General features: G+C 35.3%; 3 protein-coding genes and 1 long non-coding RNA gene across 13 annotated transcripts; 3 read left to right on the top strand and 1 right to left on the bottom strand.

The window, feature by feature from the left end:
• The first annotated feature begins 209 nt into the window (after positions 1 to 209).
• LOC108227378 (BEL1-like homeodomain protein 1) lies at positions 210 to 4,511 on the top strand. Of its 5 annotated transcripts, none has more exons than XM_017402488.2 (7): positions 210 to 410; positions 958 to 1,025; positions 1,167 to 1,277; positions 1,379 to 2,338; positions 2,695 to 3,071; positions 3,162 to 3,222; positions 3,312 to 4,511. In XM_017402488.2, exons 4-7 carry the CDS (start codon positions 1,436 to 1,438, stop codon positions 4,131 to 4,133), a joined length of 2,163 nt encoding a protein of 720 aa, XP_017257977.1. In that variant the 5' UTR covers positions 210 to 410; positions 958 to 1,025; positions 1,167 to 1,277; positions 1,379 to 1,435; the 3' UTR covers positions 4,134 to 4,511. The 5 variants fall into 5 exon arrangements, with proteins under 5 accessions (XP_017257977.1, XP_017257976.1, XP_063936030.1 ...); XM_064079960.1 differs by having other exon boundaries at positions 407 to 663; XM_064079961.1 differs by lacking the exon at positions 210 to 410 and adding an exon at positions 451 to 567.
• Positions 4,512 to 6,584: 2,073 nt separating this feature from the next.
• Positions 6,585 to 9,658, top strand: LOC108225324 (uncharacterized). 5 transcript variants are annotated; one of them, XR_010284888.1, is made up of 3 exons: positions 6,592 to 6,766; positions 7,275 to 7,362; positions 7,816 to 9,658. It is a non-coding gene; the product is annotated as an uncharacterized LOC108225324 (long non-coding RNA). The 5 variants fall into 5 exon arrangements; XR_010284885.1 differs by having other exon boundaries at positions 6,592 to 6,831; XR_010284887.1 differs by having other exon boundaries at positions 6,585 to 6,694; positions 7,275 to 9,658.
• A 5,616-nt stretch (positions 9,659 to 15,274) lies between these two features.
• On the top strand, positions 15,275 to 18,968 carry LOC108192935 (receptor protein kinase TMK1). Its single transcript, XM_017359472.2, has 2 exons — positions 15,275 to 18,033; positions 18,324 to 18,968. Exons 1-2 carry the CDS (start codon positions 15,684 to 15,686, stop codon positions 18,830 to 18,832), a joined length of 2,859 nt encoding a protein of 952 aa, XP_017214961.1. The 5' UTR covers positions 15,275 to 15,683; the 3' UTR covers positions 18,833 to 18,968.
• A 1,681-nt stretch (positions 18,969 to 20,649) lies between these two features.
• LOC108225060 (thymidylate kinase-like) lies at positions 20,650 to 26,878 on the bottom strand. 2 transcript variants are annotated; one of them, XM_064078854.1, is made up of 7 exons: positions 26,631 to 26,878; positions 26,491 to 26,543; positions 25,969 to 26,301; positions 24,090 to 24,201; positions 23,938 to 23,997; positions 21,187 to 21,291; positions 20,650 to 20,983 (listed from the first exon to the last, which is right to left on the bottom strand). In XM_064078854.1, exons 2-7 carry the CDS (start codon positions 26,520 to 26,522, stop codon positions 20,867 to 20,869), a joined length of 759 nt encoding a protein of 252 aa, XP_063934924.1. In that variant the 5' UTR covers positions 26,523 to 26,543; positions 26,631 to 26,878; the 3' UTR covers positions 20,650 to 20,866. The 2 variants fall into 2 exon arrangements, with proteins under 2 accessions (XP_063934924.1, XP_017255359.1); XM_017399870.2 differs by having other exon boundaries at positions 25,969 to 26,310; positions 26,631 to 26,877.
• Between the last annotated feature and the right edge of the window lie 312 nt (positions 26,879 to 27,190).

Raw genomic sequence — 27,190 nt, 5'->3', positions numbered from 1 at the left:
ATTTAGGTTAAATAATGACATGAATAAGCTTTCAAGAAGCCTACGTACGTTTCCTCGTTTTTCAGCTGCTTGTATCTTCTGACACAGTAGGGTATGGTGTATAGATACATATTATGTATCTATATATGTATGTAAATTTAACAGCAGTGTTTTTTTTAATTTTTTAATATTGTTATGTAAAATAAAAATGAAAGAGGACCACACTCACACATTCACATTACACATCTACCTATCCTTGAAAAGTTAATTGGAGCAGGAGATAATAAAGAAATATATAATAGTAGGAGTAACAAGTAGAGAGTTCATTATCAGAGGAGAGAAGGAAGGGAGGGAGCCTGACTGCATCAAATGATTTGAAAAGGAGAGTCAAATCACAAGAACCTCAGTTACCTTGTTTGATCAATTCGCAGGTACTTCTCACGAAAAAGCCTCCCTCTTTGTTTCACAGATCCCCAGACACTAACTTCTTCTTTTTTTTAATCTTTTTTATCTTTATCTCAGCCTGATCGATCTCCATGTTTTTTTTAATGTTATTACAATTAAAGTTAGAATTGAGTTGATGGATGTGTAAGTGAATATAGATTAGCAGATGTTTCTTCACAATTTGAACTATTATAATCTCTCTCTCTGTGTCTCTCTCTGAGTCTGCAGAAGAAGAAGAAGGTAGTTGCAGAGAGATTGATATTATATTAAATTGCGTGTAGAATCTGTGGGAGGAGAGGATAGATGGATAGATAGATAATCGGATAGGTGGACAAGTGGGTATGGGTGAAATAATTGAGGCTGTGCGGTGAAACAAGCATTTTAATGATAGTATTAAATTGATATAGAGCTAGGCTAGCTGCATGCTTCCATTTCTAATTGTTTCTTTCTCTGTGTTTCAAATCTGTGTGATGGATGGCCTATTTTGTCATTGTTCGCTGCTAACTACTAAACAATTCTTTATCTCCTCGCCAGATGATATGATCATCATGATATGAAACACGTGCACCCTCAGATTTCCATCACACCATCTACATATTTAAGTAATACTATTAATTTACTCATTTCTTAATTCAGTTTCTCATCTCTCCAATCTTAATTCCTGAGTTTCCTGAGTCATTGATTTTGAGCAAAGGAAGTGTGACTTATATTCTTACCTCTTGTTTAATTTTGCAAAATTGCAGATCCTTCAATAATATCAGTTTTCGAATTAGTTAGAGATTGGGGAAGAATGAGCGGAAGAGTTGAATTGCGATTTATTTACCCACTCCGAGTCTGATATCATCAACTAACAGGTATCCACCTGCTCCTCACACCTCACATATATGTGTTTTTTTTTTAATAAACGAATATGTTTGTTCACACATATTAAAGAGGTTTATTTTATTTGATTTAGATAAAAAGATATAAGATATAAAAACATAGACATCAGAGGAAGAAAGATCAAAATCAGATGGGGACGTACTATCATGGGAATTCAGAAATCCAAGGTGATGGATTACAAACACTGATTTTGATGAACCCCGGGTACAACAACAACAACAACGTTGGATACTCTGACACACCTCAACAACAACAACAGCAACAGCAGTCGCCAACTGGTAACTACATGTTTCTCAATTCCAACTCCACTGGCGGCAACTCGCTCGGCCACTCGACTATGTCCCACGCGCCGCCCACTCAGCAGTTTGTCGGCATACCGCTGTCGGCGACGGCTTCGGCTGCGCCTCAGCAAGATGGTAATAATCATCCTCATCATCCGTCTATGGTTCAGTCGCACCATGACATGTCGGGTCTGCACGGGTACATGCCTCGGCTTCAGTATAGTTTGTACAATCCGGTTGAGCTCACGGCGGCGCGTGATGTCACGCGAACACCGCAAGGTCTGTCCTTGTCTCTTTCGTCACAGCAACATGGGTTTGGGTCTTTTGGAACTGACCGTGAACTGTCGTCTCCAGCACTCACTCCGGGTCATCCACCGACGATTTCTCCGAGAAGCGGTGGCGGTGGTGGGGAGGATGTGAGGCCTCATGGAGGCTCTTCGTCTTCGGTATCGGGTGTTTCGAATGGAGTTAATGGCATGCAGAGTGTGTTGTTGAGTTCTAAGTACTTGAAGGCTGCTCAGGAGCTTCTTGATGAAGTTGTTAACGTTGGAAAGGGAGTTAAGACTAGTGATTTGCCGGTTGTGCCGACTAATGGGAATATGAAGAATGGTGAAAATTCATCACCTGTGGCTACTGGAGATGGACTAAGTGGTGGTGGAGAAGGAAGCTCGAAACGCCCCGTGGAGCTGACTACAGCTGAGAGGCAGGAGATTCAGCTGAAGAAAGCAAAGCTTGTTAACATGCTTGATGAGGTACGTACATATGATTGCTGAATTGGGTATGTTTTCAATTTTCGTTACTGTTTTTCCTGCGTCAAAGACCGAAATTTTATGAAACCCGTCATTCTCGTATGGTCTGCATATATTTTACCTTTCTCAGACTCTGTAATTGACCCTATAAGTTTAGTTTAATTGTAATATATACACACAAGCCAATTTGATTCTATAAGTTCATCCGTTATATTCAGTCGATGGAGTCTAATCTTGATGAAGTTACGTTTGCATCAGATAAATAGGAGGGTACAAATTGAAAATGATTAATTGCACTTTATTGGGAGCTTTATAATTGACTTCTATTTGTGTATATTCAATTCTTGAAAATTTTAAAGGTGGAGCAAAGGTACCGACAGTACCACAACCAGATGCAGATAGTGATTTCTTGGTTTGAACAAGCCGCTGGTATTGGCTCGGCAAAGACCTACACAGCTCTGGCCCTGCAAACTATATCTAAGCAATTTAGGTGTCTCAAAGACGCGATTATGGGACAAATTCGAGCTGCAAGCAAGAGCTTAGGCGAAGAGAATAGTTTGGCAGGAGGGAAATTAGAGGGATCGAGGCTTAAATTTGTTGACAATCAACTCAGGCAACAGAGAGCTTTACAGCAGCTGGGAATGATCCAACATAATGCGTGGAGACCTCAGAGAGGATTACCTGAGCGTTCTGTTTCTGTTCTTCGGGCTTGGCTGTTTGAACATTTCCTCCACCCGTAAGTGTTAATACTTATCTTTTTCACATTTCAATTCATCTCATTACCAGGCCTTTTATTTAAACTATTATTGTTGGACTTGATATTCAGTTATCCCAAGGACTCGGACAAGCACATGCTCGCCAAACAAACCGGGCTTACCAGGAGTCAGGTATGTTTCATAATTCATACCTTCGTATATTATGCTTTAACATTTGCTGTAGAAATTTATGATGAAATGTCTGTACAATTACAATACAGGTCTCCAACTGGTTTATTAATGCTCGTGTTCGCCTCTGGAAACCAATGGTGGAAGAAATGTACACAGAGGAAATCAAGGAACAAGAACAGAATGGTTCAGAGGATAAAACAAGCAAAAGTGAACAAAATGAAGAAATGGCATCAAAAGGTAAAGCCCCACAAGACAAAAGTCCTACTGAAAACCAAGACAATCTCACAAGGCATAATTCTCAGAATACGGTATCAGCTTCAGCAATCTCAACCTCTCCTACCGGGTCAAACATCAGAAATCAATCTGGTTTCACCCTCATTGGATCCTCTGAGATGGAGGAAATGACACGAGGAAGTCCGAAGAAACTAAGGAGCACCGATATGATGCATTCTGTTTCAGGTAATGCCTTGTACATGAACATGGAATCCAAACCAGAAACAAATAATGAGCAAATGTCTATGAAATTTGGCAATGATCAAAGACAGACCAGAGACGGTTTCACCTTAATGGGAAGCCCAACAAACTACATTCGAGGATTTGGCTCATACCCAATGGGAGATATTGGAAGGTACGGTGCTGATCAATTCACTCCAGCGCCTTATTCAGGCAATGGTGTTTCTCTCACTCTAGGTCTCCCACATGGCGAAAACCTCTCAATGTCTGGAACTCATCAGAACTTCCTTTCCAACCAAAACATGCAAATGGGAAGAGGAGTGGATATTAGCGAAGCGAATGAGTTTGGAGCTATAGACACTCCAACATCATCACACTCAGCTACAATGTATGAGAACATGAATATTCAAAACCGCAAGAGATTTGCTGCACAATTGTTGCCAGACTTTGTGGCCTAAAAAGGGGAGTAAGATCTACACTTTCACTACTTTCTTCAAGTACCTTCATTAGGAAGAAGGGAAAGTGAAAAGAGTAGTGTAAAGAAAGGACATGAAACTTTTTACATAGACTACAGGTTTATATATATACTTGGCACAGAACCGTTTGAGTTCTTATAGATAGCCTAGCTAGATTAGAACATACTATTGTACGGGGATTGTATATTATTTTTGTTTTTTGCAGATGGGTAGATGGATTGGTATAAGGATAATGTAAACATAGGTATTTTGTGGGGGTGGTATAGAATTTTTATATTGCTTAAATGTGTACTTATGCAGATTCCATCTTATGAATGGAACAGAAGCACTATTATTTTTATTGGTATCATATGTTTTGTATATCTGGTAGTACTAGGAGGATCGCCACTTTACTATGATCATCAGCTCACACATTGTACTGAAATTACACATCCAGAGAATCTCAATCTGTCATCATCGGATTTTTTTTTCCGGATTATATCAGAATATCAGTAGTCATAGAGAGTTCCGCAACTCTTTGTGGAAGTCATTGCGAGGGCATTTATTGCTCTGTTCTTTATTTACAATTGGAGCAAGTGTCCCTTTTAGACACAGTTGATGTAAAAACACAATCTTAAGAGTTGTTTTCAAGAGAATCATAACTGTTATAGTTGCCTGGTGTCCTTGTTCTCGTGTCATAAAGGTTATTATACAAAAACAATGTTAGGTAGAAGAAAAAACACTTTACATTCCCCGCTTGTCTCTGATAAGGATCCACTGATGACTAATCCATATATTTCATATCAACGGTCATCAAATCAACAGCATTACAGGCGCCATAAGTATGATAATCACAAAAGGATTCGATGAAATCTCTTAAGGGTGAACATACGGTCCAATGCAACCAGAAAACGACATGGTTTCTACATATATACAAACAGATTACTCCATTCGGACAACATGCCCAACCCACAATATAAATGCAAGTTTAGTATAGGCATGTGGCGCGTATGTACAATGTCATCTGGGGAGGGAGGCAATGCATTTGGTAAGAGTGCTGTCTAATGTGGTGGCACAGTTGATCCAGTACACAGGAACTAGAGAGAAGCGCCATGATTGTGACCAATACAAAATTGTGGTCACAAAAACTACAATTTCATATATATTGTTGGCCTAACTAGATTAAAACACGCTATCTCACATAGATTGTATTTTGTTTTCTTTTCGAAATTTAATTTTTGCAGATGGGTATATAGACTAGGATGATTAGAATGTGGATTGAGGTATAATTTTGTTGTCGTTTTAATGTGTACTTAAACAGATTCCATCCTATGAATGAAGCAGAAACAGCTAGCATTGTTATTATATGGTATCAGATGTTTTTCCACTCGCTCATAATACCATATTATTCTCTTAGAAGTTCGAATACACTTTAACAGAATCATTTGCATCTGATGCCGATCTAATCAGTGGCAAAACTAATCCAAGGAAGGCTTGCATTTACTCCGAGAAGTAGAGCCTGTTTCCCTAAACAATGCCTTCAAGATATAGGAAAATCCGGAGAGTTGTTATCAAAGAATCATAACCATCTGATGCAGAGTAGTAGAAAAAGAGACACTCTTACTCCCCACTTGTCAGGGAAGGATCCACCGACGACTGTTACAAATTTCATTATCAAGGGTCCTCGAGTCGCACCAAATCACAAGTTACGGGTACCATAAGTATGTTAAAACAGAGAGGACTCAATCAAATCTTCTTATGGGGTAAACGTACTGCACACTAATCAGAAAATGACATGATTTCTATATTCATACAAGTATACAAACATATTATTCCATCCGGACAGTATGCCCACCCCACAATAAAAATGAACACGAGTTCAGTATTAGCATGTGGTGCATATGTAGATGTCATCATTGAATTTGGAAATACTGCTGTTAAATGTGGTGTCATAGTGGATTTGGTGATACTGTTATTAGGACAATGAAATCTTAATGAAGCACCATTGGGAAGAATGGTAACCGAAACAAAAATTTGGAAAAATATCAATTAAGTAGTTTTAAATTTTTCTAAAAGATGTATTTTTTGAAATTTACCTTTTTGTAAAATATTTTCATTCAAATTGTTTTCCACAAAAACTTTTATGTGCAAAATTATTTTTTCCCGAGAAAATTTTATTAAAATAAATTTCAGGAAAAAAGGATTTTAATCTAATTAGAAAAACACTTGTAAGAAAACAAATACATGATGATTTTTTGAAAATTTTCCTGATAACTTTTCGTAGAAATTTTAGGGAATTGTTTTGATAAAATTTTTCTGGAAAGATATCCATAGAAATATCCCTAAATATTTTCATTATTAATTTGCGGCTGAATTTTTTCCAAGAAATGTTTCAAATATTTTTTACCATAAATCTTTTTAGAAATTGACAGATCACCTAGTCACCTGTTTGAAAAAATAATTTGGGTAGCATTACCCATACGACAATACCCGAGTCCGTAATTAAATTCGCATGGACTTGCAAATGATTTGAATTCTCCGACTCTGATTTGATGTAATTATCGGTAATGGCTGTTTTAGGTCACTTTTATTTCCTCTTTGATCGTGATATTCAGTCCTTCTCGCTTAATATACAGGCACGGCTGTGTTAATTTGCTATCTTCCCCGTTCCTCCCTTACATTTGCGTTAAATCTTGTTAATGTATCTTTAACTTTACCTTTCACATCTGCTCTCTAATCTGCTCTTTGTTGAAATTAATATAATTTTTGCATCTGAAAATAGTGTTACTAAGAATTAAATTTGTAACCATCAAATTCTTTTATTTATGTATGTTTCTAGCATAATTTGTCGATCAATCTATGAACAGGGGTTTGATTGACTATTATTATTGATTGTTTAGTTCTTGTTTTTGGCATGTTAAAGAGATCATGCCATTGCCAGAACCCAGAAGCATATTAGGAAAACTTTTTTATTTCTTGAAGAAATAATCAACTCTAACTTTACAGCCATATTACATACAGTTTCGAATTGTTTTATTTTTACTGTGCTGCAAAAACACGGTGATACCAACACTGAGTATAAGGCCAATTAATCAGTTGTGGAGTTGGTTTTCTCAACATATGTAACTATTTGCTTGGTGGCAGGAAGCCGGGGCTTGCCTTGAAGAATTTAAGAAATCAGTGGAGTTGAGAATGACTCTTCGTCAGAGTAACCGAAATCCTGAAATTCCTGGTGAGTAGTTGCAGAATGGGGCTTTCTTTGATACTGACAAGCTTGTTGTCCATTAATATAAGCAGTTCTGTATATAATTTCTTCTTTAGAAACTTCAATTGAAATTTAACATATGAAATATCTTGGTATGATTTCTGAAAATTATAAAAAAACTTATGTTGAGTATGGTTCGAGTGAATGATAGGGGAGGAAATGGAATGAAAGCTATATTATGTTATGAGAAATTGTAAATTTTTTCCTCTTTTCTTTCACCTTGGAATTTCATTACTAATTTTTCAATCCATTTTTTCCTCTGGTTTTGTATCAAAGTGCCCACCGTTCTCGTCAAAAACTATCTAGTGACTCCCGGATTTCCACGGGGACTCATTTTAGCCACTACAATCATTGCATATATCACTATGTTAAATCTTGAAAAATAATTAACAGAAAAATTAATGGGATTTTAATCTGCAGATGATGTGTGAGCCACATGGATTACAAAAAGAACTAGAACCGAAGATTACAAAGAAATATAAAAAGATTGTAGCAAATACATCTTTCTTTCTTATTTTTTTGCTGAAGCCTCTCTGGTGTTGGATCCAAAAGACCAGTCAAGATATGATATATACTAATATATCTCTTATGTGGTATAGGATAAATGTTCAAGCCTACTTAATGATAGATCAGCCAAATTTCCATTAATATTGTTTTTTCCGATGTTTTCCTTGGGATACTAGATTCCAGCATTAAGCACCGTAGTTATTAAGAAACTGAAGCAGATTAATGAAGACAGTGTGAACGTTTAATGGGTGAATTGCACTTGAGCAAATTTGTTAGTGAAGCAGTGACCCCTATATGTGAAGCCAAGCTTAGAACATCAGACATCCAACCAGTGGTCCAGGTACCTATTTCTTTGAGAAATATTTAGCAGACATACTACATAGTATCTAGTTTTATGTTACTTCTTCCGAGTTTTCAGTTGTTAATACATGGAAAGAATCTGTACTTCTATTCTGGAGGTTGTGACAAGGTACGAGTTGTACCGTACAACTATGTTGCACACTAACTGACCTTCAGTAGTGCAATTTATGATAAACCAATGGTGAATAGAAATAAGATCTGGCGTTAAGCTTTGGTACTTTCACTTAATAGCTAGCTCGGATATATCTTATACGTTTCATCCATTCTGAACTTGCACTAAGATATGCTTTGTGAGAATGTTGTTGAATTTTGGCACTTTTTAAGAAGTTCTTATGTAGAAGTAATATTTAGTTTTTCCTTACAGATCCCATCAATATTATCAGAAATTCTGAGTTGTTTAAAGGTCAAAAGTTTGATAATCATGGTCTAGCCAATTGTTTAAACGAAGGATTTAAGGAACATAAAGTTCCAAGTTTGAGATTTTAGGGGTAAGGTTCATTAAGGTATTAGGATTGCAGAGTGTTTGATAGTGGGATTAATACATGTATCTTCGTGAAGTAAGTGCTGGAAATTTCAGTTATGGATTCCGTAAAATTTACGAAGGACTAATTCTATGCTACGTGTTACAATTAAGGAGAGAGGCGAAAAAGACCATTTCTAGCCATTTAAATATGACGAAAGGAGGAGTATCTTTCATGAATAATTCTTCTATGCCCTCCTTTTTTCCGGCTCTTCTGATACCCCCAACCCCCCCTCTCCCACAAACACACACACAAAAGAAAAAAATCCAGTCCAGATCTGTTCTTTTGCTTCATCAGAGACTGACTTCTCTGCTAGTTTGGCTCAAGGTCTCGTAAATCTTCTATTGTGGAAAAACCCCGGAGCACCGAGTTGCTGGTACTAATAATTTAAGGGCCATGAAGAAGCGCAGCTCGCTTAAACTCCTTTCGAAACTATATTTTTTTGGTGTCATTGACAGTGGTGTTTTCATTAATATCATTAAGGATCTCACGAGCATGGAGCACCTGAAGGACCGTGATGCAGCTCAGACCAATTCATTCCTTCTTTTAGTTTTGCTCGGCAAGCTAGATATTATCTTGGACCTCCTCTGTCTGGACAAGAAATTCTTGAAGAGGTATGTATGTTGCCACTTTCTTCTTTTTCTTTTTTCCACAAGTCAGACAGTCAGCAGCTCCACATCTGTATTGGCTTAAATGTTGTATATTTTGTATATTATACGGTCTCCAAGTTTCATCTGCATTGCTTGGTACCTGCCCCGTACCTGCCCCTGTTTAAGAATCAGAAACGGATTTAATTAGATATTTTGACTAGCGGATTAAATTAGCGGTTTCGTGTAAAATTGGTTTGAATTAGATATTTTGACTAGCGGATTGAATTAGCGGTTTCGTGTAAAATTGGTTTCGTGTAAAACTGTTTGGTAAATAGCTATTTCATTAGTTTTTATGACACATACCAAAACCTCTAACGAAAACGTTGCTCAAAGTAACTTTCTGAAAATTAGCTTTTTGAGCTCAAATCTCTATTTCAATCTACTAATTATCAAACACTATCATTGGCGGATTGAAATGGCTAAACCTCTGTATCACCGTAAGCCTTTAATTTTTTCCCGAACAGTAGACTTTCAAACAAGTAAGAGCATCTCCAACGGTACTCCTAAATCATTCCCTAAACAATAATATAAAATGTGGCTCCTAGTAAGTTAATACACCGGAAAACGTGAGAACTCCAATTCTACTCTTTATATTTGGCTCTTTATTCACATTTTATATTTATTTTATATAAATGAGAGGAAAAAGTTAACTAAAAGAGAGAGAAGATTGAAGGAAAAATAATATAATATTGAGTTAGGAGCTACTAGATGCTCTTTAAAAGAAAGGAGAGAGAGTATGCTCCTAAATTTTTAAAGAGCATCTAGGAGCCCATTGGAGCACTAAATTTCGATTTACTCCTAAATTTTAGACTTAGGAGCTTGTTTAGAGAAGAGAGCCCTTGGAATTGCTCTAAAGTGTGATTGCAAGAGTGTCCTTATTTCGGCATTAATTATTTCACCAATTAGTGGATCATGATCCAAATAGATACAAGGTACATAAAGAGATGGACAAAAAGTATGTTTGGAGTATTTAATCCCGTGTTTGGCGTAAACAATGTACTACTAGCAATTTGTAAATTGATAGGGGGCAACAAAATCCGAACAGATTACTTAGACAAAAGATGATTCGCGACAGATCGTCCTTTATTTTTAACGCAAACACCATGTTTTTGATAAAATAAAATAATATACATTTATTATCCTCTTTTTAATGTTTATTTTTAATATTTTCAAAAAGAAAATGTTTATTTTTAAAATAAAATATGTCTTCTTTACATATTGATTTATACTTTCAAAACATATTTGATATTGATTTTTAAAATTTATTTTCATAATTTCTATTTTCAAGACTTGACTTGTTTAAAACTTATCATTTTAAGACATTAATTAGGGGTATTTAACCGAAAATTTTATATAACTAACAATTCTTTAATAGGTGTGATTTTACTAAAATGTACGTGTAAGATCAAGGGAGTACTCATTATATTATAAATTCGAAATTCTGATAATCAAAATAAAAAAATAACAAATTTTGACTACTAATTTATAATTGAGTATTTAGCATATATACTGTGTTTTAGTATGTTTATTGCAAAAATACGGTTTCATTAAAATCATTGCAAATATACGAAATCTTTCTGCCACACTTGCATTTATACATCACGCGACTCAAAAGTTACAGGGGTTTGAGGCAGACAAAGAAATACACCACTCCTCACTCTTCTCCTCTGTAACAAATTGTTATCTTTTTTTTTTCTCTCTATCAGATTATCATCAATTGAGAGGAAAATACCATATCATCAATTCAAAGGAAAATGCCAACACGTTTTCTTAGCCTCGATTTCTTCAACTCCTCAACCTTAATCGAAACCTTAGATGATTTCATCCGCTTTCCGATGCCGAAAATTCAACTTTCGTCGTAGATTTCGACTTCAGGTGATGAAAATCTCTTCATTTCTATAGTCATTGATGATGTGTCTATCCTAAACCTCTCTTCACAGCTCCGATCCGTACAAATCGATCATCTCGACATCTCTTCACAGCATTTCTCGGTCGTTGCATACACCGACAATAGTTGCTATTAGTTGATTTCATAGTTATCTTTAGTTGATTTCATGGTTGCTTTGTGATATTAGTACTGGTCCGCAGGGGCACTCATTTTTCTGACTTTTGCAACCACTTGCAACTTATTATATTTTCAACCAGTTTTTTCAAAGTTGCATTTCTGTTGCCAGCAGTTGCAGATAAGGTTGCATATGCAACCACTGTATTTTTGCAATTTTTTTTGAAAGATAGTATATTCGCAATTTGTTTTAAAAAATGATAGTATTTTTGCAAAAATTATTTTAGACTTAGGTATTTATGAGAAAAACCCTTTATAATTTACTCTGAACAAATAAATTAATCAAAATTAAAATTTGGTTTAACATTAAAAATAGGTGGAAGGTATTTTTTTTTTAAATAGCTTAATTTGTGTTTATAATTTTATTTGATTAAAATTAATATCATTGTTCTAATAAATATATCAAATTTATTATTATTATTATTATTATATTTTAAAAATTTCTAACGGAAAAATTAATTCTAAATTTACATTTCAAACTTATCATAACACATTACCTAATTTTTATTTTTATTTTGTCAGGCACGTTACCTAATTTTAAGTTATTATAAATTCACTCAAACCTGATTTTTGTTGTTTGATTTCTTGCTTGAATCTACGCAGTAGACATGTATGCAGTATATAATCAGCTCCTATAAAAGGCGATATTTGGTATTATAATATCAAAAGAATAATTAAAATAAATTTAACTAAATTATTGTTAATTATTAAATTTTTAATTTTAAATTTTTTAATACTTGAAAAAAAAATTATCACGATAATATAGCTGCATCGTGATTTTAATTTAATAGGTGTTAGCTTTGCAGTGCGACAATGTAAAGTTTCCCTCATGAAAAGATTGTGCAAACACCCCCCCCCCCCCAAACTATTTAAAAAGTCTTTATTTATCTATCTAAAATTTAATTAGCAAATTTTGGTTTAGAAAAAAATATAAAAAAGTAAAAAGTATAATACATCTGAATAATATTAAAATAAAAGTTACTTTTAAATAAACAGAATACGATAATAAATTATATCCCTACTTATAGTTATAGATTAGTAATTTATTGGATCAACTAGTGTCAAGGCAATGTGGTGACATGTAAATAAGGAACGCCACTAAAAATAAATGACATGGAGGACTTTTCAACGTAAAATAGCACCGACAATTTAACAGCAAATGGGCAAAGTACTTTTCGAGTACCGGATCAACTCCCACGTACACCTCTGTGAAGCAGTACAGTAGTAATCAAATATTCATAGTTTGGTACTCCCTCTGTCCCATTTAATTGTATACGTTTCTTTTCAACTGCTCGACACGCATTTCAATGCTCTTATAAAACATAGTTCCGTGACTTATTTTTTAGATTTTTTTTTTGTGAATAAAAATATAACATCCAAACTTTAATTCAGAAAAAGAAAATTTTAAAAATATATTACACAACTACACTTTCCAGGAGTATTAAAGTCTGTGCCGCGTCCCCGTCCCCCAATGCATACTACTAAGGGGGACGGAGGGAGTATAATATTTTAATATTTTATTTTTATTATTAACTTTTTACAGTAACAACCAATAAATATCAAAATTATTCAAAAAAATATTTTTAATAGAATTATCACTTCAAGTTATATTAAATCTTAAGTAATAATTTTAAAGTCTCTCCAAGCAAAGTGCATATTCAAATCCGTTTTCAGTAATGTTAAAAACCTAAATTGATGATAATCGTGACCTTTTTATGTTATTACTTATTACAAAAAGAATCATGCATCATACAAGAATCAGCCCACATTTTAACTAAGAGATCCCAACCACATGCATAGATTCTTGACCATAATCCATGTACGATGCAATTAGGTGTATAGTAATGGGTTAAAGTCTGATCCGCCGGCCATGATCGCAGTGGCTTGATTACGTGAACGTTAACGTCTCAAAGTTATCATGATCATGTGTTATGTTTATTTTATAGATTTTAACATCCACCAGTTGATATGTGCATCAGATGTGACCAAGAGTGGTTATACATGTATTTATCCTCTCTGCAGAAGTGAGGATATCCTCTGTTGTTTCAGTTAATGACTTCAACTTGACTCACTTATAGAAAAAAGTGATTATAAATGTAGCAAAATGCAATCAACCTTAAAGATGGAGTTTTTTTTTTTGACAATAGAAGTTTATATATATTTTTTTTTTTGACAATAGAAGCTTATATACCTTACAAATTAGTATATGTTCTACTACTATTCGGATAAGAGAATCGAACCCGGATCTTCCGGGAAAGACAGAGGATAAACCCAGGCTATCCAATCGTGCTCAAGATGGAGTTAATCCCATGTATTTAAATTATATGATAAAATTTATAAAATCAATCATATTAGTTTAGAGAAAAATATAATGATTAATTATTTTTAGAATTCAAAATTACAGACTATTTTTTAAAGTAATTAATATCGGTTATAATTCTTTCAAACCATACACAGTATTAACCGTATACTGTATGCTTGATAAAAAAAAAATAAGAAAAATGAAAAACGCACACTTCCTTTTAATAAAGCTCAAAACTTTAATGTCCACATGAATTTAATCGTATGATGATTAACTATGTCACGGACTGTCCATGGGATGGTCCAAGCCTCCAACCAATTATCAAACTTGATTCACTAATTTAATTGGATTCTTGTCTCTTCACATATATCTCCTTTTTTTTTTCTATTTATTTAACACAAGCCGTTTTAAATGACAATAATGAACATATACATGAGAATAATCAAACTCTAGATCATCCATGAGTTGCATGTGGATTTAATTAGTTCAAGAAGTTTTTATTCAATAAAAAAAATTCTAAATTTTTTTGTCCAATAATATAAATTTTGGATACCTATAAGTCTTTTTTGAAACAAAAGTGTTAATCTAATAATAAAAAGCCATACGGCATCTACACCAATGATCGAGTCGAACAAACAGTAAATTGCAATCGCCTGTTCTCACAAAGAGACAGTTAAACGATATTTTGAAGAAAATGTATGTACAAATACAAGTACCCGCTTCATGCATTCTCGTTGAATTACTGGTACCCTCTTCATCATGCCCCGATAGAGCTATCGTTTGAGCTATCGACCAGAACTGCGATTCCATACAAACTTTCATCACCAAATCAAACCCCGCTTACAATTAAGAAGCGAAAAACAAAGCTCTCACCAAGGAGAGAAAACAACCTTAGATGAAACCACAGAAACAAGAGGAATCCGACTGAAAATCCACCCACTTGAAATAGAGGAGAAAGCCAGCGAAATCTCCGATGGTTTTAGATCTAAGAATCCCCCGAGAATAGATCTGGAGCAGAACCACAAAAATAAGAAAAATCGGACTGCAACTCACCCGCTTGGAAGAGAGACAACGAAATCTCCGATGGCTATGGATCTAAATTTCTCGAGAAGAAGTATTATTCAAAAACTAAGAATAAAATAAAGTAGTTAACTGATTCGGGGCTTTCCACCGGTGAAAACCGATGGAAGTCCCGGGCGGCTACGACAATAGAAAGGCCAGAGAGAATTAGGGTTTTTTTTGGGAGAGAGGAGTAACTTAGAATAGATACCTATAAGTCTTGAAAAATGTATAATTTTATTTACCGACTTTATTTTTGAAGGTGACAGTAAGTATTTATCCATGGAATGGTAAGCTCCGGTGAGTCCAAGACACGCGTACTCCACACAACATGTGACAAAATCACAATAATACTAAAACCAAAAGGAAGCTTCTAATGAATGCTGTGTTTAAATTTAGCTGCACCAATAATAATGTCACAAAGTGTAATTTTCTTATGCCCTGAGCCTCAGCACTTGACAATTTGCTTTCTGTTTCAGTTTGAGTTTTGAATTCTTCTCATAAGATCCGCTGTTTATGCTCACTTGCATACACGTCTGCATATATCTATCCATGTTTGTTAATCCATCCCTTAATCTTCTTTACATTCTCCTCCCTCACTTGAGTTCTCTATACATCTCACATGTGTGTTGTTTATGTACATGTACACACACACACACACACAGAGTGAACAACTCTAATCACCACTAAAAATCTCTCCTTTTTGACTCTATTGTCCAAGATTTTGTAAAGGGTGTCTCCAGAACAAGTCAGTAGAGGCTAAGAGCTCACATGGTGCTTAAGCTTTTCCACCGACACTTCAGTTCTGAGTTTCACCATTGATTTTGATGGAGGCTGATCAGATAAAGCTTACTGTAGCTCTTTGTATGTGTCTTGTTTCATTGGTTATTAGTACTACAGACCCTAATGATCTTGCAATTCTTAAACAATTTAGTAAAGGATTGTCAAATGCTGAGGTCTTGAAGTGGCCTAATAATGATGACCCGTGTGGTCCTCCTAGTTGGCCACATATATTTTGTACTGGTAATAGAGTTTCACAAATTCAAGTTCAAGGTTTGAACTTGAAGGGCCCTTTGCCTCAAAATTTTAATCAGTTGTCTATGCTTACAAATGTAGGCCTTCAAAAAAATAACTTCACTGGGAATTTGCCATCTTTTAGTGGTTTGTCAAGATTGCGATATGCTTATTTGGATTTTAATAATTTTGATACTATTCCCTCGGATTTTTTTCGAGGGCTTGATGGTCTAGAGGTATTGGCATTAGATAACAACCCTCTTCTTAATAAGACTGCTGGTTGGTTATTGCCTGTTGATTTGCAAAATTCAGCTCAGTTGGCGAATCTTTCTTTGATGGACTGTAATTTGGCTGGAGTTTTGCCGGATTTTTTGGGACAAATGTCGTCGCTAGAGGTTTTAAAACTGTCTTTTAATAGGCTTTCTGGGGGTATACCAGTTACATTTCAGGGGTCGGTTGTGAGGATTCTTTGGTTAAATGAGCAATCTGGGGGTGCAAGCCATGGAATGTCGGGTACTATTGATGTAGTTGCATCAATGAGTTCACTTACTAGTCTATGGCTTCATGGGAATCATTTTTCAGGTAAGATTCCCAAGAACATTGGTGATTTAGCTTCATTACAGGAACTGAATCTCAATAGTAATGATTTTGTTGGCCTCATTCCTGATACCCTTGCTACTATACATTTTAAGAGTTTGGATTTGAATAATAATCACTTCATGGGTCCTATTCCTAGGTTCAAAGGTGTTAATGCTAGTTACAGGACAAATTCATTTTGTCAAAATGATCCAGGATTGCCTTGTGCCCCGGAGGTTATGGCATTGCTGGAGTTTCTTGATGGAGTAAATTACCCACCAAGGCTTGTTTCTTCGTGGTCTGGAAATAATCCGTGTGATGGACCTTGGTTGGGTTTGATATGCAATGCCAATCGAGAAGTTACTATGATAAATCTTCCCAAGTTCAATCTTTCTGGTAACTTGAGTCCTTCAATTGCAAACCTGCATTCGGTTAGTGAAATATTACTTAGTTCTAACAATTTAACAGGTCGAATTCCAGCAAGCTGGGTTAACTTGAAATCTTTGAAATTGTTGGATGTAAGTGGCAATAACCTTTCCCCTCCTATACCAAGGTTTGATAGCAGTGTTAAACTGAACTTAAATGGAAACCCTTTGTTGAATTCCAACAAGTCCAGTGCTACTGCTCCTCCAGACAATGGACCATCCCCTGAGGAATCGATGTCCCTTCACAATAATTCAACTTCTGAATCTGCAGGTTTGAAGACTCATACTAAACCAAGCAAAAAGAAAAGGCCTAAACTAGTTATGTTTGTGGTTCCAGTCGCGACTTTTGGAATCCTGATTTTTATGGCCTTTCCGCTGTCTATATATTTATGTAAAAAGAGGAGAAACTCTATTGAAAATCCCACTTCCCTGCTGGTTCATCCAAAGGACCTCTCTGATTCTGACAATTTGGTCAAGGTAGTAGTTGAAAGCAACAACCAAGGAAGTGCTTCTACACTGACAGGAAGCAGTTTAGGTAGCAGATACAGTAGTGGAATGAACTCACATATCACTGACACTGGAAATATGATCGTGTCTGTTCAAGTTCTTCGAAAAGTGACCAACAACTTTGCCCCAGAGAATGAGCTAGGCCGTGGAGGTTTTGGGGTAGTTTATAAGGGAGAATTCGACGATGGAACAAAAATAGCAGTGAAAAGGATGGAGGCGGGAGTCACGAGTGGCAAAGCTTTGGATGAATTTGAGGCTGAAATTGCCGTTCTTTCAAAGGTTCGCCACAGACACCTGGTATCACTTTTAGGCTACTCTATAGAGGGTTTCGAGAGAATACTGGTCTATGAGTATATGCCTCAAGGGGCGCTTAGCAGGCATCTCTTCCATTGGAAGAACTTAGGACTAGAGCCCCTTTCATGGAAGAAGAGGCTAAATATTGCTCTGGATGTGGCTAGAGGATTGGAATATCTTCATACTCTGGCTCACCGAAGCTTCATACACCGGGACCTTAAGTCTTCAAACATCTTACTAGGTGATGATTTCAAAGCAAAAATCTCAGATTTTGGATTAGTAAAACTTGCTCCTGATGGTGAGAAATCCGTGGTTACAAGGTTAGCTGGAACATTTGGGTACCTAGCACCAGAATATGCAGGTAAAAATTCCTTATTCTTACTACTAATGTGTCTGTCCTTTCTTGCTCTACCAAGTTCCACTTGTTGCAAAATGATTAGATCATTGAAATATTTTACAATCATATATGTAACGAGATCCGATAGAGTTGACATGTGCCACTTTCCTGTTTCCATGTCTTTACGGTTTTTTAAAATGTACATTGTCTGTAAGAATGGCTATGGAGATCAATAGATCATCCTCTAAAGAAAATTTAATATTGTCTTCCAATATGTTAAGATATAATTCTAACTCGTGATCACTTTGATTCAGTTACGGGTAAAGTTACAACGAAAGCTGATGTCTTCAGCTTCGGAGTTGTGCTAATGGAGCTGTTAACCGGATTAATGGCACTTGATGAGGAGAGACCCGAGGAAAGCCAGTACTTGGCAGCATGGTTCTGGAACATTAAATCCAGCACCGAGAAGCTAAAAGCTGCAATCGACCCAGCCCTCGACATGAAAGAAGAAATATTTGAAAGCATTTGCACGATTGCTGAATTGGCTGGTCACTGCACTGCCAGAGAGCCCAACCAAAGACCTGAGATGGGTCATGCAGTGAACGTCCTGAGTCCCCTAGTTGAGAAATGGAAGCCACTTAAAGATGAAATCGAGGAGTACTGTGGTATTGATTACAGCCTTCCACTGAACCAAATGGTCAAGGGATGGCAAGAAGCTGAAGGAAATGACTTGAGTTTTGTGGACCTGGAGGACAGTAGGGGTAGTATCCCATCAAGACCTGCTGGATTTGCTGATTCCTTTACATCAACTGATGGCCGGTGAATTAGGTACTCTGTTTCTTTTGGTCCCCTCAAGCTAAGCTGTGAAAATGTAGATATGTGAAGAAGATTACTCTTACATGAACGGTTTTGGTTCACATTATGTTAATTTATGATTAATTGGTCATGACTTGCATGCATCGTACTGTCTATGAGCCTGTCTCTCCGGCTTAAAGCTGATGCCAAAAACGATATAAAAGCCAAAAATTAATTTGAGGTAATTTTTTTTTTGGTAACTTAACATTTTTACAAAAAAATTGATAAAAATTATCATAAATAATTTTTATTTTTGTTATTATATTTACAATAACTCATCTATACTATACTATAATAAGCCAACATAGGTATAATTTGTAGTACAAGTTTTTAGTTATATTTTTTGGTTTGGTACTCTCATTTTGGTACTACAAGTCTACAAATGTGGAGTCTATTAGTATTATATTGTTAAACAGTTTCAAATACTAAAAACACTCATAACAATCCATTATAAATAATAATGTTATAAATAAAATTATAAATATACAAGATATTTAACAATAACATTCATATAACTCTTTTTAACTAACACGAACCATTACATAACCCTTTTTAACTCTAATCTTAAAAGTTGTTGTTGTCAAAAAAACCAAAATTACAAAATTATGTTGAAATTCAATTTATTAGATTACTGAATCTTTCAAAAGTATTACACGATCCGCTATATTTATTAGGGTTTATCCATTTTCAAATAATCGGGAGAAAATATAGTCAGTTGAATAATATAATTTAATTAAAATTTAATCCATTAATACTAAAATACTAATAAAATGATGTTAAAATTTAAATTATAAATAATAAATTACGAATTATATACTCGCCCGTGCTTCGCACGGGTTAAAGGCTAGTACGTTATTAATAAATCAAAATTTTCATAGAGACACTTTACCCTAGCAATTTATCACGTTAAGTCACAATTTTCAGATCAGTCATACTGGCTCGATATCTTTTCTTTCATGCATTCTTCTCCTGCCAATGCAGAATTGCAGATGCATCCTTACAGGCCTGGTCATGGCCCTCCTCTTCCTACGTTTTGTTTCTCCCTTCAATTATCAAGTTTTGAAGCAATTATGTATCGACAGCTGTAGCTTGTAAGTATGCTGCTTATTCAACTTAGACAATAGGGGTCTTCTGTATACCACAATACGTCAATACCAGTAGATTTGAAACCACTGTCTCAATATTATGGACTACTACAATTCTATTTTTGGAGCCATTAGTCTTAAGTTGGCTGGTTGTTCCAATCAAGCCGTGCCGCTTTTGTCTCTGTTCTTCCATCTCTCGTCAAGTCTTGATGGCCAATCTTAATTATCCTAACCCATTCAGTTGTCGGTGGCACATAGTCCACATACAGATTTCCTAAAGTCTAAAGTTTTCACCTAAAAACTTTTGACTGCTACAGTGTAAAACAATATGCCTTAAATACATTCATCTCGTTTAACTCATCTTATTATCTTATTTTGACATAATTAAGATAAATATTCATACTTCTTCTTAAAAATAAGTGACTTATTTCTTAAAGAAGATGAATTTATATTTTTTTAAAATACTAACTTATTTCTGTAAATAAGAAATGTTAAATATCTATTAAATAAATGATAATTAAATATATTATATAAATGTGAAAAAAAATTCTCAAAATAAGTCCTGTTTACGTAAGAAAAGTTCAGCCAAAACTACTAAAGTATCAACCTCAATGTTACACTTGCTAAAACAATGAAGTTTAACTTCACTGCAGTCCCCACTCCCCGCATCGGCCTTCAAGCATATTAGAACTTAACGAAGTTGATAAATGGTCTTGGTATAGACCTGAAATTGCAAAATAATATCTTTAAAAATTTACAAAACAATTTATACTTTAGAACAAAGAGAAGAATGTTGTTGATGCAGAGAAAACAATCAGAATAGCCATTATCAAACCAAAAACATTCACTAATACAACTCGAATTCACGAAAATTGAAAAGTAAATCGATTTTCTGGGTATCTGATTCTTCCGGTGGTTTACTTCAACCAGAGTTGGGAGAGAGATTTTCCATTCCTGCATGTCTTCACATAATCCAATACAATGTCCCTCATATGCTCCTCGACATCTTCTACAGTACGGTTAGCATCAATTATCTGCGGTAATTAACATAAAGTCATTGCATAGTTAAAGGCTTCTGCTTTGGATGTCATTTGTAACCACCAAACTCAACTTAGATCTTGCCTGTGGGTTTTGTAGTATATAGTACTACAGGAAAAAGAGTCTAAGTTTGATAATAAGATGAAGTCGTACATCACAGAACAGGAAAACAGAAGACAAGATACAATGAACATATTACCTTCCACGAGGCATCTTGAAGAACCTGGTATGACTGGGCAACTTTTTTCTGGAACTCAAGCTGCTCATATCGCTCACCACCATAGCCTCCTCTTTCAGAAGCTTTCTGATTATTTCAATTAGCTTTTACCAATTAGCCAAATAGATTAAACTATGGAATAGGAGCAAAGAGACAGAAAAGCAGGCTAAGCACAATAAATTAGAATCTACTAGAATGCTAAATGTTACTTAACCTTTGATCTGATCTATAGATTCCTGCATACCACAGCTCTGAAAATTGGTTATTTCTTATAGAATGTCATTAAATATTCTTCCTCATGCAAGGTTCATAACTAAGCAAAGCCCTTCTGAACCATATAACTATAATGCAAGCTAGTATTTGTGCACTACTATATTTACATATCTATCCTAAGTATATAAACAAACTACAATAAGCAAACATAGGTATGGTTTTTCTGTTTTGTTAACCCTTTGTTTTTGGCATCCCTTTTAACAACCCATTACATCTTTCAAAACAAATTGATGAGAATATTTAAAGATTAAATACTCTCAACACAATATTATAATTGTATTATAACTAATTTTTTTATATTTCATTCCTATTAAAATTACAATTTATTCTTCACACTAAAATTTGACTTCAACTAAAAATTACACCCTCCGTTTCAAATTGCATGTCCACTTTAAAACACACATATTTTAAGAAAATTCAATTTCTGTAGAGGTTCTATTTATAGTAATATTTATTGCATTGACCAAATATAATATTTGGAATATAGTTGATCTTGGAAATATAAATTAAAAGTATGTGGCATAAAGTCAATCTTGAACATACAAATAATGAACTACATTGATTTAAAGTTGAAGTAGACAACTATTTAAAACATTTTTTCTTTTCAAAAGTGGACATGTCAATTGAAACGGAGAAGGTAATTTTTATAATAGAATATCATTAAAATTTATATAGAATTAAATATCAAACTAACCACAGAAGTGGAGGCAAGATATCACTAATCATTTCAATCACTTAAGTTGGTATAAATATCATACTAGTAAGCCTTACATTAAAAATGAGTAAACCAGGCTGGACTAAAGCGGCACGAAGCACAGTATACACCAAGCCGGATACGGGTTGAGAATACCAAAATAGTGAATAGGCACAGCACGACACAGCCAGTTTGCAGCCTAAACTTGTGACAACTAACAAGAAACAAGATTTACACTCCCCTGTATCAAATATTTACTAATGTGTACCTTTTTTTACTAAACTTACTGTTAACAGTACTTCTTTGTAAAGGAGAGGTTATTTTAAAACTTTAAAAATATATTTTATTATCTTGTACACGTATTTAAAATTCAAATTTATTAAAATTGTAAGCAACAATCAATTTGTAATTCACTAAACACAGTTTAAAAAAAAATTATCTATTTCTCGTTAAAATTTACAAACGAATACTCCCTTTGGTCCTATATATAAGTCACTTTGACTTTTTACACATAAATCTAGGCCTTTTGACTACATACCTAGAATTAATATTTGTAAAATTTTCTTTTTCAAAATAAAAATATATGTCTCATATTTTAATTCAGAAACAGAAAATTTAAAAAAAAAATTACTAAGTGGTCAAAGGACATAGAATTGTGTGCAAAAAGTCTAACTGACTTATAAAAAGGACCGGAGGTAGTTTTTTTTTAAATGAACTAACAGAAACCATCCAAAACCCGCCAACCCCCCACCCAGCTTGGCTCGCTGTGCCGGTCATGAGTTACCGTTTCCCAGCTCAAAGCCCGGCACCGCACGCCTACCAGTAATGCCAGATCCGTGCCCGGGTAAAATGAGCACGGACCTGCTGTGAACCGGCACGGCAAGGCTCGAACCGCCCGCTTGGCCAACACAAGTTACCGGTGTGATATTTATAGTGACTTGGGTGATTTTCATGGTATCCTGGTAAATTTAACGAGGAATGTGATATTTGGCTTCACTTTAGTGACCAACTTATATTTAACCCAATTTATATATAATCATAAAAATATTATAAAATAAATGTGCATCGCAAGGTTTGTAAGCTAGCTTGAATTAACAAACAAACTTGCTAATGAATCGTTTCTTTGCACATTTAGCTACCAGCCTACCACACCGTTAAAAGGGTCTCAAACTTTCAATAAAGATTTATTAACAAGTAAACAAACCTCCTAGCCACAACTATTAGAAGGAAAAGAATATAGTATATAGAAATGTCATAATGCAAGACACACACATGATGCATCCATTGTGGTTGCAACTTGATAGTTGAACATGTAACGGATAGACAAAAAGTAACACAGGTCTTTCCTGAACATCTGGACATTCCCGCCTGATATTCTTTGATCAACACCGCAGTTTATATTTATTTTTTTTAAAGAGGGAGAAAAAGGAAAAGAAATACTTCATCCAAAGCTCAACAACCATAGTCATTGAGATATCTCAGAAATAAGCTATATTTAAAGCGCTAATCACCATCTTGCCGTATTGTAAACTAAGATCACTTGGCTCTGCCTAAACACAAGGACTTGATTCTATGTCCAATCGCTACAAACCAGCGGATGTGGTGACTATCATAAGTACTCAAAAAATCAGTATGAAGAGGTTGATAGATAGGAAAGCTCTACTAAGTACAACATAAGCACACTACAGAAACTAGTAATCAGTAATAATTCATAAAAAATCACATCCTAAATTTTCCCAATTTAAGTAGAGAAATTATAGTAATACCTCCGGAGATATGTCAAGGTACAACACCAAATCAGGAGCCAACAACCCCATGTCTGGAGCCTGCACAAAGCCATTAGTGTTTCACTGTTTTATCATGCACACAAAAAAATATAATGAACCCCATGTTGATGGAAATACAAAAGAATTTTAACCTTGCACCATTCAATATCAAGTCCTTTGGCTGATGAAAATGCCACCCCAGAATACGCATAACGATCAACAATAAGAGTTATTCCACTCTGCAACTTAGATTCCATGAGGGATCTGCAAAAAAATGTCCATAATAAAGTATTCTTCTGGCTTAGACAACTAAGAGCTCAAATATGTTCTCACTTTTGAAAATCATCAAAGAAGCAGAACATCTACAGTGTCCAAATGCAAGGTATTGTGATAAATATATTATTGCACAATGTACAATATTGGAGTAGTCAACGTTTGTGAATTTCACACAAGTGCCAAAATGATCAGTCAAATCTACAACTGACAAATTAGAAAGCTAATATTATCTAGGTGATTTTTCTGGATAATGGTATACATTTATTTAGCTTTTTTCTATTTTAGTGATAAATGTCTGTTAACATAGGAATTTGGTAGTCAAGTTTGAGGTTGTAACTGGAATCAAAATCTGCGATAGTGGTTGTTTCTCGAAAAAGTTGTTGTCGAATGAACAATATGCATACTTGCCCATATTAACGGGGATCAAGCCATATGTAGTAATTGTCATCCAAGAAGTGAGGCCTAAACATGGGCCTGGAGGTGCGACTATCACCTCGAGGCCTTTCGAATTACACTCGGACTTGGATTCTCCCTAATTAACCACAGTTGTCATGTTCTGACTTACATGGACACATCCTTGCTCTTTAATGAGGATAACCCACCAGGCTTCAAAGCAAGTCCTTCCAGCTCCTGATGACTAACTCACTAAAATACAGAGCAAAGCTTCTTGATTCAAGTTATCTCGATACTCCCCAACGAGTATGGCTCATCAGGATAATGAGCTAAGTCTTTAAGTAGGCAATGGATGTGACGCCCTCCAAACCGGGGGTCTAGATCTGGGGGTCACAAATTGATTCACAATAACATAACATGCACAACGGAATAAAATAACAATAATATGACCCATGCATGCAAATGGATCTCTCTATCATGAGATAACCCTGGCTGTTCATCTGGAAAGACATCTGAAAACTCATTAAGCATTGGGATATTCTCTGTGGGTGAAACTTCTCGATTAGTATCTATGACATTAGCCAAGCAAGCCTCGCAGTTTTGATGTAACAATCTCTTAGCTTGTGTAACGATAAGAAATTTCTTGACCTGCTGATTTCCGCTATGCATTATTATTGTTATATATGACATTAGTCATATATTACTGTTATTTTATTCCGCTATGCATGTTATATTATTGTGAGTCAATTTGTGACCCCCAGACCCCTGGTTTGAAAGGCGTCACAATGGAGGTCAACTTAACTCAATGACGTCCCCTAAATATAAGATGACATCTCCTTGCCATAAATAGCTCCACATTTCATAGTCCATCTAAAGAGGATAACTCCATAATTTTCATAATCAGTTTTCCTGCCAAAGTTGGGGTTTCCTTCCAAGTAAGGCACGCCCAAGTTGAAGGTCAAAGTTGGAGCGCTCAAGTCAGAGGTCCAAATCTCGGCCCAAGTCCATCAACAATAACTCATACAGAGGTAGACCAATAGTGGCCATATGACCTCGACGAACCGAATCAAGCCTAATTCAGCCCAACTAAGTCCATGTGGAATTTTGGATATAACAATGACTTTAATAGATAGCCCGAGTAACCCTCAACATTTAAAATACTTGAGCATGGATAACATGAGTTTAGTTCAAAACAAGCTTGAACCACATAGATCTGGATCATGAATCAATTTAAGTCGTCTCAAACTAAATTACCAATTCTCGGTTGAATAATTAACAATAAATGTTTACTAACATATGATTGCGGTCAATAAGTGTAATGTAGAGATCAGAAATAACACGGGAAGTCATACAGGAACACACCTCTTCTCCCAGCGGTTTGCACTAAAAAGTAGATGAATTGTACGATCATCCAGCTGAGAATCACTATTGAGATACGACGAGATCATCTGTCCGATAACAGTATTCCTATCGGGAAACCTGAACAATTCAGCCGGATACCCTAACTCATCCAAATTTTTAACAAGTCTGCTTGACTGTGAAGTCTTACCACATCGATCCAACCCTTCTATAACAACCAAAGCACCTCTCGAGCCGCTCTTACTCTTATCCTCCATACAAATATGCCTTGCTGAGCACCGTAATCTTGAACACAAATGTGAACTTAATGGCCGCCGTGCTAATAATGGTATTGTGCTGAATTTACTAAATAAACAAAAGATTAAAAGTAGAACCAAGTTATGTGCGTGCTTACTGCTTCGTGAGAAAATATTGATAGAAGTACACAAAATTGAAAAATAAATAAATTAGAGAATTAAAAAAATGATGGCGGGCAAATTAAAAAATTTGAATCGTAAAAAAAATAGTGAATCTTTTAAAACTCACATGGACTTGAAGACCAGGGAGGCGCCAAGCATGTGATTATGTCCGGGCAACACCTGCATAGAGAATTTGAAAGATCAGCTGGTGATGTGTAATTGTAGTGTGTGTGAACATAGATACACACATTATGTGCATAATCAAACCTGGTTGGAGAGTTAAAAGTGAGAATTGGGTGAGGTTTTAAGGGTTCGAAGTCTTGGTCTGAATTTGGGGGAGGGAGTGTTGTTCCCCCCATCCCGGCTCCCCTTTTGTTTCATGGGCCGAATTAAAAGCCTGAGATAAAGATTATTATCATTGTCAAATGGGCTACTCGCGAGACAGTGTGACATACTGCCGCAAGAGTAAGCGGTTACTTTCTCCGTCTCGTTGATTATATACATGTTGGCGGTGTTTATTTCTGAGAATCAAATCCTGGCTTTTGCTTTTATCCGTCTATCTAAAAAAATAGAAGCACTTTATTACTCCCTCCGTCCCTTTTTACATGTCCCTTTTGAAAAAAAAATTTGTTCCAAATTACTTGTCCACTTCTCTTTTCAAAGCAACTTTTTGTATGCTTTTTCAAAATGTAACAACTTCCAATGTTTGACTAGCATATATATATACACAACTCTATCTAATTCATTACATTTATTAGAGATATGTATGAAAACAAGATATCCACCTAACATTTTCTTAATATGCGTTTTTTTTTCAAAAGGGACAA

Source organism: Daucus carota, chromosome 6 (genome assembly GCF_001625215.2).
Source record: "Daucus carota subsp. sativus chromosome 6, DH1 v3.0, whole genome shotgun sequence".
Classification (NCBI taxonomy): Eukaryota; Viridiplantae; Streptophyta; class Magnoliopsida; order Apiales; family Apiaceae; genus Daucus; species Daucus carota.
This window is presented reverse-complemented; position numbering and strand designations above follow the sequence as displayed.